The sequence below is a fragment of the Passer montanus genome, unplaced genomic scaffold, assembly GCF_014805655.1.
Source record: "Passer montanus isolate IOZ18808 unplaced genomic scaffold, ASM1480565v1 scaffold23, whole genome shotgun sequence".
In the NCBI taxonomy this organism is placed as follows: Eukaryota; Metazoa; Chordata; class Aves; order Passeriformes; family Passeridae; genus Passer; species Passer montanus.
This window is the reverse complement of record NW_024366926.1, coordinates 10599686-10618502: the sequence shown is the minus strand read 5'-3', so window position 1 is coordinate 10618502 and position 18817 is coordinate 10599686. Positions and strand designations below refer to the sequence as shown.

Here is an 18817-nt window from a genome sequence, read left to right as displayed (position 1 = left end):
CATCACATCAAGAAACCAATACAAAGTTGAAGAATAAGAACCTTTATTTCATTCTGTAAAACTTTACAATCACCTCATACTTTTTACCTCATTACATAAGTCCATCTTTCATCATCTCTCTCTGCAGAAATACTTCAGTTCTTCAGGGCATGCTTTCATCCCCTGTTCAGACTTTGCTTGCACAGCTTTGAAGTGAGACACCAAGCAGTGTTACAGAGTGCTTTTTGCACTCCAGCCCCCACCACTGGAAAGGAAAAGTGCTCCTTTAAGCTAGCCAACAGCTGCTGTGCTAATCAGGCATTTCTACCAACCTGTCCACTCTGGGAGCACAGGCAAACACAGTGAGTATCAGGTGTGAAGATTCCTGGAACTGCAGTGGTTTGGAGAGGGGAATTCAAGGTATTTAATTGACTGGTGTGAAGATTCCTGGAACTGCAGTGATTTGGAGAGGGGAATTCAAGGTATTTAATTGACTGGCTGCACCTATCAGGCTAGTCTAGCAAATATCTGCAGTCTTACAACAAAAATTATCCCATAGTCTAAAGCATTACTCACCTTGCTATGCCTCTTCTCCAGTTAAAGAAAAAAAAAAAAAGAGGCAAGTAGAGCTTTTATAACAGTTAGCATGTCAGGTAATAAGATATAAACGTATAAATTACCACAGTGGACAGAACAAGCCTTACTTTATAATTGCAAGTTACACACATCCCTAATATCATGAAATCATCATGGTTGGAAAAGACCTCCAAAATCAAGCCCAACCTTTGACCAATTACCACCACGTCAACTGCAGGAGTAAATGCCATGTCCAGTTGTTTTTTGAATGACTCCAAGGGTGGTGACTGTACCAGCTCCCTGGGCAGCCTATCCCAATGCTTAACTAACTTTCCTGAGAAAAAAAATTTTTTGGCACAGCATGAGGCCATTTCCTCTCATCCTGCGGATACTTGCCTGGAGAAGAGGCCAACCCCTCTACACACAACAACCTTCTTTCATGTAGCTGTAGAGAGCAACAAGGTCTCCCCTGACTTCCTGTTCCTTTGGGTGAGCCGTGCTTCTCCAGGAGAATGCTGTGGGACACAGCACCAGAGGCTTTACTGAAGTCCATGCAGTCACATCCACAGCCTTTCCCTTGTGCAATGGGCAGGTCACCTGGTCACAAAAGGAGATCAGGTTAGTCAAGAAGTGCCTGCTGAAATAAATGGGCAGGAGATCTTTCTCCTTTTTAATGATCCCCTGGTTGTATTGTACACACTGATAAACTAGCAAATGCAATTTAGTGCCCAGACTTCTTCATAAGCCGCCCAAAAGGGCAACTAAAATGACGTGGTTAAGTTTCCACCTATATTACAGTAGAAAAGAGTTACGTTCTAAACTGAAATTTATTTTAAAAGCAACGTGGATAGATAAAGCACACTTGTTTCATATTTCACAGAGCAGTTTGTGTCAGAAGTGACCTTTAAGGTCATCCAGGGCTCCATCCAACCCACCCTAGAATGCTTCCAGGGATGGGGCACACAGCCCCTCTGGGCAGCCTGTGCCAGCGCCTCACCACTCTCACCGTAACAAAATTCTTCCGGATATATAATCTAAACCTGATCTCTTTCATTTTGAAGCCCCCCCCCCCCCCTTGTCCTCACCCTACATATCCTTGTAAGAAGTCTCTCAGCATCTGTCTTGTAGACGCTCTTCAAGTACTGGAAGACTGCAATTAAATCACCCCAAAATCTTCTCTAGGCTGAACAATCCCAATTATTTCAGCCTTTCCTCACAGGAGAGGAGCTCCAACCCCCTCATCAGCTTGGTAACCCTCCTCTGAACTGGCCTGATCGCCAGGAGAAAGGACAAATCAATGAGAAGGGGTTGCGGGGGGGGAAGGTAAAAAACAAGAGAAAACCAGGGAACTGCAACGCCCAACAGCAGGGGTTAAGTAACTATGTTAAACTTTGCCCCACTCAAGACTCTCAGAAAGGGCTCCAACACCACACACAGCTGTCACAACAGCACGGGGGAAATGCGAGCTCCCCGCACTTCCCAGAGCAGAGCAATCTCCTCCTTTCCCCACACCGCTGCCCAGCCAGCGAACCCAGCCCACAACTGCCAGGGACTGACATGGCGGCTGCGCCCTCACGGCCCCGCGCGGCGCATGCGCCGCCACCGCCCGCCCACGGCGCGCTCTGACGCGGGCGGCGTAAACAAAGCGGCGCCCTGTGGGAAGAGGGAAGCGCTACGTGCAGGAAGAGGGAGCCTCCATCTTAGGCGCTCGTCGCGGCGGCGGGATGGCGACGGATGGCCGGGAGGAGAAAGGTATGTGGCGGTAGAGAGCGGGGCAAGCGTTAGGGCCCGGGGAAGGGGGAAGGCTCAGGCGGGGATCGGGCCGCCGCCCGAGCCTTCCCTCTTCCCCGGGGCCACCTTGGAAGCTGGTGCTGGGCCTTCAGCCGGGAGGCGTCCGTCTCCTGCAGGGGAGCGCAGGGGCGGCGGGGTCGGGAGTGACCCTTCGAGGATGATTTTTTTTTTTTTTTTTTTTGGTTTTTTTGTTGTTGTTTTTCTCTCGCGGAAGCCCTGGCTGTGTTTTGCTGGGGAGCGGGAGGTAATAGGGCCCCTCACACTTCGGTGTGCCGGCAGCAGCGGGCTCGGGGCAAGGTGACTCGAGCAGCGGGAAGAGGGAGAAGTTCGTGGGCCGTAAGTTTTACATCATCGGCAGCGAGTTACTGCAGGCTGTCTTGTCGCAGGAAGTGTTTGCTATTTTTATTGCGGCGTTTTGTTTCTGCTTGGACCGCTAGGCCGTTTTGGTTTTGGGGTTTTTTTGCACGGTTTTCTGTGGGGCGATGTAGTTACTTTAGTAAGCAGAAGCTGGTGTTGGAATCTTTGGCGATTGTTGCTCGGCTTTTTGAAATCAGCTGTGAATTCTGGGCACTGTGGGTAAATAAATTTGAGTTAGAGGAATAGGACGATTTCGGAGTCATTACTCTGGAATAATAATAATCTAGGGCAATTAGTGTCGAATAATAGAATCACAGCTCTTACAACTGACTACCGCTATGCACGGAAGCCGAAGTGATCCGCGTGTTATCTGTGAGATTATATTGGTCAGTCCTCACCAAATATCCTCTTTAAGAAGCCAAACCAAAGTTAGGTGTAGCAGATTGCCCTTTTCATAACTCCACAACTCTCTGCATTAACCACCCAATAGGGTATTGTGGCTTGGATTGCGTTCATTTGGATTTCTGTGGAGAAGGACGCTTCCTGTAAAGCCTTTTGCAGGATATGCGTCCACAAAATGGCTTTGTCGGAGTGGTAAAGGTTTGCTGTCTGATATTTCTTGTGAAACTGTATGACATGGAAAATTCCCAGTAGATTTTGTTAGGACTGATAAATAAAATTATCTGTGATGCTTGATCTCCTCAATGGTACTATTGTAAGACTGCTAGGTTAGGATATGATCAGGTCGTGTCAAAACAGATCTGATCGCTCACTGTGGATGAGCAGTGATTCTGAAATGTTTGCTGGTGTCATCTATAAATCTCTATTCATATAAATATTTATCCAGTTGGGCTTGAATTTTTTTTTAGTGTTTGTTAATCACTGCCAGTGGTCAAGTTATATTTTTACTTTATTTTATTTTTAATTATTTCTCATGTGAAAGGGGTTATTTTCATGCATATTTGCAGCTGGACTGATTTCTGCTGTAAGTGCTCCCATTGAAAGAGAAATACTGTTTTATCACTTTAAAAATAGCAGAAATAGGGCTTGCAGCCCTGTTTAGTTTGAAATCACAGGGTCTTACTTCTTTTGTGTGCCAAATCAGATTTTTGCTTGGACCCTTACCATAGTGCTAATGCTCCTGGCCAGCAGATGAAATGGCCTCCCAGGCCACCTTCCTGCTATTTTGGGTGAGTTAAATTTGTTCATGGAAGGATCTCACGTAAGACAAGCGGCAGGAGAGCCCTGTTGGGAGTATCTGTCACAGAAAGAACTCATTTGGTCCCTCCCTCTGTAGTGGTGATGGACTATAACACACCTGTCCTCTGCCATTTTTCTGTTCCTGCTTCTGTGTCTTTCCTGTGTCTTTCTCTCTGAGATAATTTAGCTCTTCGTGTTGAACACTGTCAGTGGCGGTTCAGTGAGAGGAATCGCCTGGTGCAAGTCAGTCAAGCAGTGTATCCAGTGCGAGACAGGAAGCAGGCTGCTAAATAAATCTGGAGATGTGTTTCTAAACAAATCAGATGTGCCTATAGAAGGGGATGGGGGATCCTGCTCCTGTCTCCTGCACCCTTTTTCAGGTTCCAGCTGAAAATGAGGCCCATCTAATGTAGAAGGGATTGAGGAGAGAGTCTGTATCGGACTTGCGTTTTCTGTTAAATTTTCCTTCTCATTTACTTCTGAATGAGCTGATACAGGAGTCTTTTAGCACCTTTTAATGGTGCTGCAGTAGGTAGGTTAAATGTAGTTTACTCAAGTATGTTGTCTCACCAAGAGGGGAAAAAAATCTAAGGTTCAATGCCTATGATTTGAGACGTATGACATGTTTAATTTTCTAATCTCAGTGCACCTCTTTTTCATTAGTGTCCAGTAAAAAAACCTTGTGCTCCAGACTTGCCAAGCTTCCTGTGGGCAAGCAGAATGCAAGCCAGGAAATTGCATCCCATGTTTGGCAGTTGCACAGCCATGAATGTGACTCTCATATATTTATCAGTCACAGCAAGAATATCTGCTGTGGATGTATATCTACAAACATAAAGGGCTGCTCCCAAGAGAATTGTGATGCAAGTTTGTGTTGCATTTAAATGCCTGCTAACTGTGAACTGCCAGGGAAAGGTTTGATCCACTTCTCTTGCACCATTTCCTTTGCATTAGAGACACCAACTGAGCAGTCCAGGGATCACTTCTGCATTCCCCTACCATGCCAAATGTGGAGAAGTGCCAGCAGGAAAGTTAGTGCACATGCTAACTTCAGATTTGGTAGTATATAGTAGAGAGAAATTATAATACTAATTTTTAAATATGTATAATGTCGATTGTGTTTGGGGTTTTTTTAATATCAAGCTGTAAATTTTATTTTGTGTTTCAGCTCAATATTTTGATGTAGACAAGGTGCCAAACTCTGGCAGACTTAATTGCTGCATTACTTCAGTTTCATGCAGTACAGGAGTCCTTACCTGCGTCTGCTACGGATATTGTAAACCAGCTGAATCCTTGGAGGTTGCTCTGGTTTCTCTTTCCTGAGCACAGAAAATTCAATCAATCACAAAATGGAAAGAACTAAGAGTTTTGGAGAGATTCCAAAATTAATACCTTTTTTATTTTTCCTTTTACATGTTTAGGCTCAATTCATTCTTTTTAAAGTGCTTGGAATATAGATCTGCTACCCTAAAGCTTGTGACTCCTTCTAATAGGATCACCATATATCCCCTTTGGTTTCAGGCAAAGTGAAACAGCCAGAAATTGTGACAGATTTTATAAGTTTTGTGAGCAAGTGTGGTCATTTACTGCTTCTGGCATGAATTTTCTTTAACACTTGCCTTTTGATCAAGTTGTGGGGGTTTTTTTCAGAACAGCTCAGAGTTAATGATGGAGCAAATAAGTACTGCTTTCCCCATTGTGTTTTTTCTATTTGTAAGTGAACCACAAAACCCACCATTCTAACACAGCAATGACAACAAAAATAGTGGAAGAGAGATAATTCATCATGCAAGTTTCAGTATTTTGCAGGGATAGGGGTCCCTTCTCTTTACTAATGGCACTCAGGCTATCTCCTGGTATCCCTTTTTCTAAAATTTTAGGTTCAGCTTTCATTTGTAGGTCAGCTTTCCTGCAAAGCTTTTGTGACATGAGGAGCCAACTTGAACCTTGTTTAGAGGTCGAAATGCATCTTGTGACATATTTTAATTCTTTTATTTGCTCTGCCTGATCCTTCCAAATGAAAGTGCAGAAATAAATCAAGAAGATGTCAATTTTTGCTTTGTTGCGGATCTGTAGCTCTGAAGGAAATGTTTGGGTTTGTAAATAATAGTTCTGTAGTTTGCATATCCAGACTTTTTATGGTTGGTTTTGACTTTTTTTTGTGTATTTTCAGATGGTGAACTGAATGTTCTGGATGACATTTTGACTGATGCTCCTGACCAGGATGATGAGTTGTATAACCCCGACAGTGAGCAAGACAAAAGTGAGAAAAAGGGTATGTGACTTTGGTAGTGGATGTTCTGCAGGAACATGAGTGGTAAAAATTGTCTGTCTTATTTCAGTTAGTCTTTGAACTAGTGGATTTTATAACTTGATTCAAAGAGTGAATGAGTTCCAGAAGTCTTTATTTCATGGACATGTGCTTTTTCACGTGACCCTCCAAGGAAACAGTCAGATCCATTTCCTTTTGTCTCAAGAGCAGTTGCTGAGTCTGGCTTGTTCTTAATTAATTTGCTGTTAGAAAATGACTGTCCTTTTTGGCTCAATGAAGTGAGATGGAGGTGGAGCAAAGGGGTTGCAAAGTTTGATTCCAGCTCAGTTCTTGATTTGGCTTTAGACCAATCCCAAAAACATTTAATTTAGCATTTCCATGTATAGAATCTGAGAAACACACACCTCTTGTCAAGTAAAGTACATGTTTTAGAGCATGAGCTGTTCCCAAGAAGCAATTTTGAGTGTTGCTGCAAAGCCTACAACTGGAAGATGTTCCCTATGACTGCAGCAGGGTAATTACCTAAAACAGAGGAAGTAGAAGCCTCTGTGCAGTTTTTGTTTTGATATCAGAAATGACACTGAACTTGGTATTTCTTTCTATTTAAGGATCAAAAAGAAAAACTGACAGGATGGAAAATGCTGAAAGCAAGAGGCAAAAACCTTCTGTGCATTCCTCGAGGCAGCTGATGCCAAAGCCTCCCAGTTCATCAGTCAGCAATAACAAGAGAATAGTGAGTACGAAAGGAAAGCTGGTGTCCGAGTACAAGACTGAGGAGTACCAGAGATCTGACAGAAACAAGCGCCCAGATGGCGATCGGAAGATGCGAATGTCAAGCAGTTCCAGGGAACCTTATAAAGGACAACCAGAAAAATCTTACATGAGGAAGAGGGATATTGACAGAAGGGCAAAGTCTTCTACGCCGGACGCTTCAGAGGTATTAAGTATTCTTGCTGCCTTATAAATAAAGCAATTTTATGAGACTTTTGTAAGGCACATTCTCTTAGGACTGTGTGTGCATCCTGACAATGTTATATGACTGCTGATTCACTTTTTCTTTAAACATCAGAGAATCAGGCATGATGTGGATAGAAGACCAAGCAGATCTAGCCATTCTTCTAAAGAAGAGGTGAACTCTGAGGAATATTGTTCAGATCACGAGACTGGCAGTAGTGGTTCCTCTGAACAAGGCAACACAGAGAATGAGGAGGAAGGAATGGAAGAAGAGGAAGATGATGAAGGGGAGGAGGATGAAGAGGTGGAAGAAGATGGGGAGGAAGATGAAGAAGAGTATGAACAGGATGAGAGGGATCAGAAGGAAGGAAATGACTATGACACACGGAGTGAAGCCAGCGATTCTGATTCTGAATCTGCCTCTTTCACAGATGGGTCAGTCAGATCTGGGTCTGGTTCAGATGCATCAGGTAGGCAGCATCTTGCATGCTAATGTGAAATACCTTGCCACTGAAAGTTTGACTTCTTTGAAATATAACTACTCCTGACCATGTCAAAAGTAAGCCATGGTAGCAGAAGTCAGGAAGATGTTAATTATGAAATACCATAGGCAAGGAAAAAATGTACTGGAAAGTGGTAAAACAGAATTGTGACTATCCAGATTACTGTGTTGAGGGTTCATTGTATGCTTGACTGCTTTGGCCTTGCTGTTCAATGCTTTGAAACACTAAAATCAGTATTTTCTTGGGTATCTAATGGCTTCGTTTTCCACACGATTAATTTTAATTCAGTGTTGAGCTGTTTGGTATCCATCTAGATGAATGACCAGGTAGACTGGTGTAGTAAAACATAATGTCCCTGGGGAAGGATGGCTGAATCTTAAATAATGGCTGTGCTCAGCATAGCAAATCTAAACCTAAGTTGAAATTATTAGGGCAAATATAGAATGAAACAAATGTTTTAAGTAGAAACTAGAAACAATTGGTTTGTATTTGTATATTGTAACTGGTCCTGACTTGCAGATGTGAAGTGCTAATGACGTAAATACTTTTGGGTTTGGCTGTTCGTTGTTTGTTTTTTCTAGGAAAGCAGCTTGCAATCCTGTTAAGATTCCTATTGTGTATCTTCCTTGTCTGAAGTCTCCATAGGTGGTCATCCTGCTTAATATGCTGCCTTTTTTAGCTCAGCTCTGCTGTATGGAATTAGAGACAGCAAGGTGTAACCTAAAGACAAGTGAAGCTGTAATAACTGTTCTAAAAAACTCTGTGGTATAACGTAACACTTTCTAAAGAGTGGAAATAATTGCCTGTGTGCCACAGTGTTTTGTTTTTCTGTCTTACCATTTTTGAGCTCTGAGCAAATGAGCTCCTATCACTATTGCTACACAGTTTTGCTAGATGTTGCACATTTGGGTGAAGGCTGGAAAGAAACGCTAACCCACCCTTACTAAAAATATAATAATAATTTAATAAATTCTGTGTCTAAACATTGCACAGATGTACTAGATTTGTGCCATTCATCTTCCTTTTGTGAATGAAAAGCTTGAGTAACTAGCATTTGCTTCTTCTGTGCATGATAGTTTAGTGGCAACAACCACAATTTTAATGTGCAAGCCAAATGGTAACTTCACTTTTACTGATGCTATTTTCCTGTTTGATTACATTTTAATCTCAACTTTGCCTGTGTTTAAAGAATGGCTTTCATTTTTTATGATTTCTTTTAGATGAGAAAAAGAAGGAGAGGAAGAGAGCTAGAGGTATCTCTCCAATTGTTTTTGACAGAAGCGGGAGTTCTGCATCAGAATCATATGCAGGTATTCTTCCCTTTCGTCACTGTGACTTGCATCAAATCTTAATGTGTAATCTAAAATAACTGTAACTGGCTGTAGATATTTATAGGGTCTGTAGCTTTGTATAATTTGGTATTGACTTCTGGCATGTTGTGTGTGGATACCTTCGGGGGGAAGTAGGCTTTCTTGTTAATTTAATGCTCTTCTGTTGCTTAAGTGGAAATTTCACTTTTTTTTTTTTTAACTTGGAAGATGATGATTCAGTGACTAGTTTTCTGAGTAGGAAATTGTTAAAATATTATTTTAAAAAAAACAAACCCAAATCAAACAACCCAAAACTGGAACAAAAAAAAGCAAAACAAAACACTCGTGCACATTGAATAGTATTTTTTGTGTGTGTGGGTGTGCGGCAGAAAGCATAATTTGTCATGAATGAAAATTGTATGGGACAAGGCTGTAGAAATTGTATATTATCTCTATTGAAGCTCAATCTGAACAAATGTACTTTGGCTAAACACAGGTTCAGAAAAGAAGCATGAGAAATTATCATCTTCCGTTCGTGCTGTCCAAAAAGGTATCATTTAAATTTGAATTTTTAATGCATGCCCCATAGCAAGCCATTGTCTCTGTTGATTAAATTACCTGTAAGTAGTGATGTTCTGATATAAATAAATTTGAGCACGTTATTATTCTGAGCATGATAATTGAATCTTGAGCTACTTTTGCATGTTTTGAGAGCGATATGCAAAAAGTTCAGTCACTGTGCTCTTTGCAGAGGCAGCAAATTTAAAAAGGAAGTGCTTAAAGCTGCAAAGTGGAACAGCATTCACCATTCTCTGTTGAACAGTTTGTGCTTGTTTTGAGTGTTACCCACCATTTATGCCAAGATCTTTAAGCAAGGAAATAAGTCCTACATATCGGAACATCACTGAATCATGCTGATTTTATTTTACTTTTTTCTTTACTTGGATATCTGAATTTTAGTTTTAGTTTGGTTTCCCCTGGCATTTTGTACTCTGCAGCTTTGACTTTTAAGTTGGCGGGTTGACGTACAACCCGTATGATAATACATAGATAAGAAATGGGTGGGATACTGTGTATTTTGAAGGAAGCAAGCAACTATCTATACTGAAAGCAACATGTTTGGTAAGTATTTACCCTTCAGCTTATTTGATACTTTGTTTTCTTTTCAGACCAAACAAGCAAACTTAAATACATTCTCCAAGATGCAAGATTCTTTCTCATCAAGAGTAATAACCATGAAAATGTATCACTTGCTAAGGCAAAGGTATGTTGTATTTTCTTCAAACTGATCACTTTGTCTGTTTTCAGGCACACCCACCTTAGTTTGGGAGAGTGTGTAGTTGGATGCATTATTTTCTTTGTCACTTGGATCTTAGTGGATGCAGCAACAAAAGCCACTGCCCCTTGGTTCTTTGGCTTGCACCATAACCTAGAAAAGGTCCTAGACCACTGGCCACTTATCTTGCCAAGAATAGGGTTAAAAGGGGCCTTAGGGTCTGTTTGATAACATCCTAAGCCAGGCTCTGTTAAGAATGCTGGGGTGGTATTTTCTCCCGTCAGTCAGCATCTCTGTTCCTATTGCTGTACTCTGAGAAGGTTCAGAAAGTTGTTTGGTTTTCTGATGCTACATGAGTAATTTAGGTCAGGTGATTCAGGATCTGAAGCCTTACTTCGGAAATGTATGCCTGGCAGTGCTAGTGTGAGTGAGTTCTTTGGGAGGGATTCCAGAGCACCTGATTTCAGCTGTTGAGGAATTGCATTAGGTGTCCATTGCACCACTCTGGTGGTTTTGTATTGGCATTTGCTCTTTGGAACAGGTCATAGAGAAAATACTTGATTTGCTGTTACACAATGTACATAGAGTAGGTGATTCTGTTAATGAAGATTTTCTAAATTAGGGTGAAAATAACATCAAAATGATTGAACAAATCCCAAAGTCATGGGCATGTTTGGTTTTCACCCCTCTTTCCAGGTTTGAAAGTGCAGTGAACACCATTCTGACTGCTGTTTGCTTTAGCTCTGTGAAGGACTCTATCCTTTTTTGTGCTCCATCCATATATGGAGCTGCTGTAGTATCCTTGTTACTGAAGTGGATGCGTTGTCTCTCAGTGTGGAGGCATCAGTGCTTTGATATTGGACTTTCATGAAACTCACTTTTGTGGTGCCAGTGTAATAGGTTGTTCAGTTCACAGTAGGGCTTTACAAGCAGCCAGAAGCCATGTAATCTGACTGAAAGCTAGCAAAAACCCCAACTAGTTCTCTGGTGGCTATAATGAATTACCAGAATCAGACAAACACTGGTCTGAGTTCAGAGTGGGGCATAAATACATACCTTCACTAATAAAAGGCAAGGGAAGGAACGTTGACTTTGGTATGTATATCCTGTCTTGAGGCTGAAGCTTGTTTACCCAGAAAATGGACAGAGGAGTAATTCAATAAATTGTTATTCTATATCTCAGCTCAGCTGGTACCTTAAAACAGGTTGAGTTTTATTGTGTGTGGCTGCATAATGGCTGGTGAAAGGGAAAAGGTACTACTTAGTAGTGGGAGATGTGTAAGGCTAAACAAAGTGATTTGAGTTGTCCAGCTGATTTGAAGTGTTACTTTGGTGTCTTTCATGTTGCTGGCATTTCACTGAAAGAGTTTTAAAGTCTGCAAACTGTCCTCAGCTAATATGCAGTACTATGCTCAAGTCTTACCTGCCCACCATTTAGTATATATTCTGTTGGTTTTTTGTAATTCCTGTGTGTTACGTAATATGTAAATTCCTTAAGTCACTTGAAATGTAAGTGAAAACTTTCACCCTTACTGTTTTTAAGTTAGCTGCTTATCATTGTAATTACAATGGAAGTCTTATAGATGGTCTAAATGCATCTTCAGTGTTCAAAAAAAGATTGAAAAGCCAGTGTTTTAAAAGTTTTACTGAAGGCAGGCTAAAATATTTCTTGAAGGAAATGAATTTAGCAATACCTTTTTCTTTCTATTGTCTTCTATTCCAGTACAATATTTTGCTCTTGTTTTCTTCATCTACATTATATATTTATGTTAGCTAAATAATTCGAGATGAACTCTTATGTTTTGGTGATGGGGTGGGTGTTTTTCTGTTCCAGGGAGTATGGTCAACACTTCCAGTGAATGAAAAGAAGCTTAATGCTGCATTTAGATCAGCAAGGAGTGTTATTTTGATATTTTCTGTAAGAGAGAGTGGCAAATTCCAAGGTAAGGAAAAGTGAGCTATTATCAAGGTGAGTGAAAGTGAGTTTTATATGCAATAGCCTTTCTGTTGTATCTTTGTTACAATTCATACAAAATCCTTTAGGGTTTGCAAGATTATCTTCAGAGTCCCATCATGGAGGATCACCTATACATTGGGTGCTGCCTGCAGGAATGAATGCAAAAATGTTGGGAGGTGTCTTTAAAATTGACTGGATTTGCAGGTAAACAATTGTGCATTTATGTTGGTGTTAGTAACAAGGCATTATAATATCATTATTGCGTGTTAGCAAGTGCCAACAGCATCCTTCTGAAACTTGATTCAACCAGAGATCTATCATCTCTGCTCACTTGAATAGACAGTTGTGGATGAAAAAGAAAAAAAATATCATGTAAGGACAAATCTGTTTTGATCTGACTGAGCAAAGGAAGTACTGTTCTGAAGCAACACATGAGATAGTGCAAGTATTGCATAACGTATAGGTTGTGAGCAGTATGTTCTTATAGAAAAGATTTAAATCTCTATTAAGGAAAAAAGTTACAGCAGTCCCATGAAAGACATTGCATGGTTGCACAAGTACTTTGGACTGCCAGAAAGACTGAATAGAGAAAAAACGAGACTTTGAATTAGAGAAAAATCTGTGTTGGAAAGATCCTCTTGAAGCTACTGACTCCCACTTCCAGCTCAAAGCACTTCTAGCTTCATAGTTAGGTCAATGCTCAGGGATTTATTTCAGTATGCGCCAGGAGCTACCGCATGTAGAGACTGGTCAGTGTATTAAGATGGTGAGATAATAAACAAGCACAAAGACCAAAATACTCTGTTTTAAAGGAGGGCCTGTCATAGTACAAACTATATTAGTTACTACTGGAATAAGTAAAGGTGAAATCTTCAGTTACTAATATGTAGAACATGAGAATATGTTCAGAGACCTGGCAGTACAAAGAATAACAGGATTATTTTATATGTAATCTCCTGCTATAGACATTTTTTATTATTTTCTTAATAAAAAAAAACTGAGGCAAAACTATAAATGGTGCCACTTGCATATTTAGGCGGGAATTGCCGTTCACTAAATCTGCTCACCTGACCAATCCTTGGAACGAACATAAGCCAGTAAAGATTGGACGCGATGGACAGGTTTGTTATTCTTACTTTTTTTCTATAACTGACATCCTCTAGTGCTTGCTTCCAGCTTTGAATGTGCAGATTAGGAGTGTTTTTATAGCAGTTACTTGGAGTAGAGTGCTGTAGCAAAGGCAATTTGCTTCTTTCTAATGCTGTTGTGGAAGAGGGAAAAAATACAGTGATAATTCTGTTGTCATCTTTATGATAAACAGTGTTTGCTTCAAAACTGTGTGATATTCTGAATTTGAAATGCGATGTGCCTTGCATTGTATGGTATGCAAACCATGTAGCATCAGGTTTTAAGAAAAAGGTCTGGTGTTTCCAGTTGTGCTCTGCATTGCATTTTTTTATACATACTGTGTTGCTTAAGGCATAGACTCCCATTATAGAATATATGCTAAGCAAATTTCAAGTGGGCCTGGCTCTTTGTCTTGTCAGACATACCAGAGTTGCAGGTATGTTGCTGCTGTCATCATGTACCCAAGCTGTGGGTAAAATAATGGGTTCTGCTTTCTTAGGATGAGATGGGAGGTAATCTCCATATTGTATGGAAAATGTCAACTCCATGTTGTGTTGTTTTGCCCACAGATATGTTTGCTTTATGATGTAGCAGGAGAAAAACAATAGTTTTGGTCTTGTTTTTAGTTTAGTGTGAACTTCCAAAAAAAAAAAATAGTTCTATTAACTTAGCTACTGTTAAATGCCCAAGGAAATTTGTTTTTCTTCCTAATGTTTTGTCTACAGTAGACTTGCAGTCTGGACACGGGTTTCAACTTTTTTCATCAAATTACTGTACTGTTATGGTCTGGACAAGCATTGCCTGATGCTTGCTCTCCCGGCTTTTCAAGTCTGCTTATTTCGTGAAGTGATTGTCGTTTATCCATTTATATTTGCACAACTGTGAACAGATCTCTCTTCTGAGGACACATGCACTGAAAATCTGCCTTTACAACATCATTTGGGAAGGTGTTCTGCAGGCCTGCAGTCCCCAGTTTGAGGAAGCACTTTCTGGGATTGTTTTGCAGCTGGCTCCTTCTAGATTTATTTGATGGCCCAAGTTCTTGTACTGGAAGAGAGAGTCAGCAAGTTCATGTCTGTCCCTTTCTCCTCCAGACAACTTGTGGTGTCCGACGGTCCTATTATCTCCATCTTGTTCCCCATGTCCCACATATTTCCCTTATAATCTAGGCTGGAGAGACCTGACCTTCTCAGTCATTGCATGTAGGAATTGTTGCACTCATTCAGTTGTTCTTGGTGCCCTGCTTTGAAGTTTTCCATTTCTATTGTCCCCCTATTTTTTGGGATGCAGGGCCACAACTGCACCCAATATTTAAGGTGTGGGTTGAACATGAAATTCAGTGTGATACAATGGCTTTCTTAGTCCATGTTCCTTTCCTAATAGCCCTGAGCACACAAACTGCTTGTTTTGACTGTGGTCAGACCTTGAGTTGGTATTTTCATGGACCTGTCTACCCTACAATGAAGAATTCATGCTGAGCGGTAGTAGTCAACTTCATCAGGCCATGGCTTTGTATGTGAAGCTGGGATGGATTTTTTTTCCTACGTGTGTCACTTTTCTTTCTGTAATAGGTAATCATTTTCTTTGTGATGAAAAACAGTGCTCTGATTTTATAGCAAAACAGTGATGTGGCCTGTATGTCTCATGGGAAGATATGGTTACCCTAAGTGTTGGACTATTTTATGAAAATTCTAAGTAGTACCCAAAGAGTTAAAGGTAATGTAAGTGAATTTTGCTGTCTCTAATGATACTGAAATCTCTTTGAAGTGTCCTTTTTTTTTTTTCCTTAAATGTCTGTTGTCAGTGTATTTGGGGAGAGTTTCATTTCTTCAATTTATAAACCACTACTGAACTTCTAACTAATTCTAGGAAATTGAGCCGGAATGTGGAACCCAACTTTGTCTTCTCTTCCCTCCTGATGAAAGTATTGACTTGTATCAAGTCATTCATAAAATGAGGCACAAGAGAAGAATGCACTCACAACCCCGGTCAAGAGGACGCCCATCGCGTCGAGACCCCGTTCGGGACGTGGGAAGGTTAGAAACGTTCTTTGGACTGATAATAGGCACATGTGTCAGAATAACGTGATGGAGGAATGTGATTCGTCAAAGCTTTCCCTGCGATAAAGAAGAGAGAAAATCCTCAAATCAAGCTGCATGGACAAGTTTGTGGCTTCATTGAGGATTTCACATGGTTCCCCGGTCTGTCATTTTTCAAGAGGAAAATGGGGATCTTTGCTTTTGCAGAAAAAAGCTCTTAAAGTTCTGTCTCTAGTTTAGACTAGATCATTTATTGAGCTAATGCAACTTGTAATGCTAGCTGTAGGTAAGCTTGGCTTGATTATGAGCAGGCTAGATGGAGAGGAGGAAATATTTATATGCCAAAAATGTGTTAATATCTTGTAAAAGCCTTTTCTTTCAGGTGTGTCTCTGGATAAGCCTTATCAAATATGGGACTTTTATAAGGATCACTTAGAATTTTGCAGAAGATGCCGCCTCATTTTGAGGATAAAATATTTAAGTTATTTTGATATTCAAGAGGAGCATTATTGGGACTGTTTCAAATTGTGTCACCGTGATGTGTTAACCCTATTGCCAGATATTCTCTAACATGTAACCACTGAATTCACACATCTTGCTGAGCTTCTGAAAACAGTAGGTTCTTTCCAAAAGGGATCAAGTGGCCCTTGGAGACCCGGCAACAAACCAAAAAGAATGGCTGTTGCTGTGTCTGTATATACAACCTTTCCAGATGCTGGCAGTACCTGTGGACTTAAAGTATTTTTAGAGGATCGACATGGTTATTGATCACTGCTTTATGAACTTAACATCATTTTCCAGAAAAAAGGGGGTATAACTTGTTACAGAATTGGAGAAGTCTTTGCAAAGAACTGATACTAGCCCTTCTGCCAAACACCTTTTCCCCGTGGTAGCCACTTTGCATACAGACTGATGTATGGTTTGGGCTGAAACCTTTGGTTAAGTTTCCTTTTTATGGAAACGTCCTGTGGTAGGTACAGAGCCCCAACAAGAGTCCCCATTTCCTTGAGCTTTAAAAAAAAAGGACACTGTAACGAGTAGGTAGGAGGAAACCTGGCAGCGCCCCCCTATTTTTGGCTTTAAAGGACTGAACACCAAGATGGCTTTTGGAGTTAAGCTAAGAGGTTTCCAGTGCAATAAAGTATATACAAGTGAAGGTTTTGCAATGGACTGCAAACTATACATATAACACCACCACACCTTCTCAAGCCTGCCAGGGCCTCCATTTATGTATGTGGCTTACAGCTTAAAGTCAGTAGTTGGACTACTATATGAACTGTTTCTATCATATTTTATACCGGTCGTAAATGCACTCTCAAAACTACAAGAAAGCGGTATGTTTATTCTTTACACCAGCTTTTATTTTCTTTGATCTGAATTTGCTGTAGATGCAACTGCTTTGGTTTTTGGGCTTTTTGCTCATACTAAAGAATCTGCTTCCATTTTTAAAAGCTTAGTAATTGGGTATGGTGGGCTTTAATGACTGAAGTTGGGGAAGGGAGGGAGAAGTCACTATTTATAAAACTAAAAGCTATATAAGCTTGTTTCTCAGCCGGCAAGTTGCACAGTAATTAAGCAATATAAGAAAGTGTTAATGTCTTGTCATAAGGAATAATACTGTTGGGGAGGGGGAGGGGGGTGAGAAGGGAATGGTTTTGTAGCTGCTTTGTGTTTAGAAACACTGTTACATTAGCACCAGAGTCTCCCAGTACAGTAGCGTTTATGTGCCTTGGAGCAAAATAAGCAGCCAGTTGTCAGTTCTTTTTTGAGCCTAACAGCAACTGGAATAAGGAAGAGCAGAGTTCTTATTATCCCTTCTGTCAAAGAGCTGCTTTTATAGAAAAGAGCCCTAATTATTTTAATTATTAGGAAGCTTGAGAGTTATTAAATTGTAAAATGTACCAGTGCATTGCTAGTAAGTTGCTTAGAAATTATTAGAAATAATATAATTGGCCTATTCAATAGCAAAGTCACAGTTAAAGTTGCAATTTCACAAAGCATGCAGAGTTTTATTTATAAATGTTATGGAAGTAGACCTTATGTTGAATTCTTTACCCTATAGCTATCAAGTGCAGTAGTCTTCATACCCTCTGACTGCAGTGTTCTGTGAAATTCTTTGTTGTCCAATAGGTTTTTCAAAATGTAATGTGGGAAGTGTAATGTTAATGCCTAAATTTGAATTTGGTTTAGACATATTTGTTACCTTTTGTTTGGGATGAAGATACAGTTGGGTAGAGTGCCTTCCTTAACTACCAAAATTCCTGTAGACAGAAAGTAACAGTGGAGTTTATGTAATTGAGCTATTTCTGATTCTTTCAGGTCAGATTTAAAACTGTAGAATATTTTGAAGCAAATATGGTTGAGAATGATTACATTGCTATCCTGGGCAGCTCAGACTATTCCTGTGAGGTATTCTGCTGTGACAAATGCTCCAAGCAACCTTGTTTAATCTTTGATATCTAATTTGTGTAGGCGTCGACCAGAAGATTATGATATTCATAACAGCAGAAAGAAACCAAGGATTGACTATCCCCCTGAGTTTCACCAAAGACCAGGTTAATATCTTACTATGAAGATTTGTGTGCACCAATTCACAAGTGTTTATTCTTTTAGCATATCCTTGTTAATTCAAAAGTAGAATACTGATATAACTGGGATATAAAAATGTGCTCGTTCCAAGTGCTGCCTGCTGCTTTAACCCACCTCTTGAAGAAGTCAGTGACACTGTTTCACTGATTTGAGAGCTGAGTTAACCTAGGCTGAGCACTTTCTGGGAACCTTGAACTGTGTACATTGTTGTAAATTATCTTCTTAAGTGCTGTGTTTATGTGGGCACAAAAGTAGATCTGACCTACTTGTCAAGATGCTAGTCATCAAATGAAAATGTTTGAGAAATTTCCACCTGGGAATGTCAGCTGAGACTGCATGACTAGTAGCCTTTGTGTGAAGATGATGGCAGACATTCAGTTGTGTTTTCAGAGAGGTTTTTTTACAAGCTTGACATGAGTTAGGGAGGAGGATGTTGCACTGCATTTTACAAGAGGATCATTTTACAGGAGGATCTAATGATGAAGGGAAATTTGTTGTTCCCTAGAAAGAAATGTTTGCAGTGGTACTGCAGCAACAGCACTGCTTGTAGTGCAGCTTTTTTTTTTTTTCTTCAGAAATCAGCTATTAAGAAATTGTCACTTTTAGTCTGCCAAATTGTGCTTCACACCTCTCAGAAAAGCACATTCTGCTATTTCAGTTGTAGATTTGTAAACCTCTTCAGAACATGCCTGTATCTGTCCAGCTTCTCTACAAAGACTGCATTCTTTCATGCAAAAAGTGTTGTTGCTGCTCTGCATCTTTCTAACACCATTGTTTAAAAACCAGAACAAGATGTTTTAAAAAATAATGAAGGTCCCAATTTTATTTTAGTGCAAGCATGCCTGATATTTTGCATCATTCTACTGAGCTCTTTAAAGGGGTTTAC

General features: G+C 40.3%; 1 protein-coding gene across 5 annotated transcripts in view; it reads left to right on the top strand.

The window, feature by feature from the left end:
* Positions 1 to 2168: 2168 nt before the first annotated feature.
* The window catches only part of YTHDC1 (YTH domain containing 1), a 20731-nt gene continuing 4082 nt past the window's right edge, over positions 2169 to 18817 (top strand). For 2 of the 5 annotated variants that reach the window (XM_039710282.1, XM_039710283.1), the window contains exons 1-12: positions 2169 to 2307; positions 6077 to 6178; positions 6784 to 7112; positions 7245 to 7599; positions 8853 to 8942; positions 9439 to 9492; positions 10112 to 10206; positions 12053 to 12161; positions 12262 to 12379; positions 13212 to 13296; positions 15173 to 15339; positions 17815 to 17897. In XM_039710282.1, the coding sequence (XP_039566216.1) occupies positions 2280 to 2307; positions 6077 to 6178; positions 6784 to 7112; positions 7245 to 7599; positions 8853 to 8942; positions 9439 to 9492; positions 10112 to 10206; positions 12053 to 12161; positions 12262 to 12379; positions 13212 to 13296; positions 15173 to 15339; positions 17815 to 17897 (1615 nt within the window). In that variant the 5' untranslated portion in view covers positions 2169 to 2279. Of the gene's footprint in view, positions 2308 to 2575; positions 2683 to 6076; positions 6179 to 6783; positions 7113 to 7244; positions 7600 to 8852; positions 8943 to 9438; positions 9493 to 10111; positions 10207 to 12052; positions 12162 to 12261; positions 12380 to 13211; positions 13297 to 15172; positions 15340 to 17814; positions 17898 to 18817 lie in introns of those variants that run through there. The other 3 variants (XM_039710285.1, XM_039710286.1, XM_039710287.1) reach the window with 2 other exon arrangements.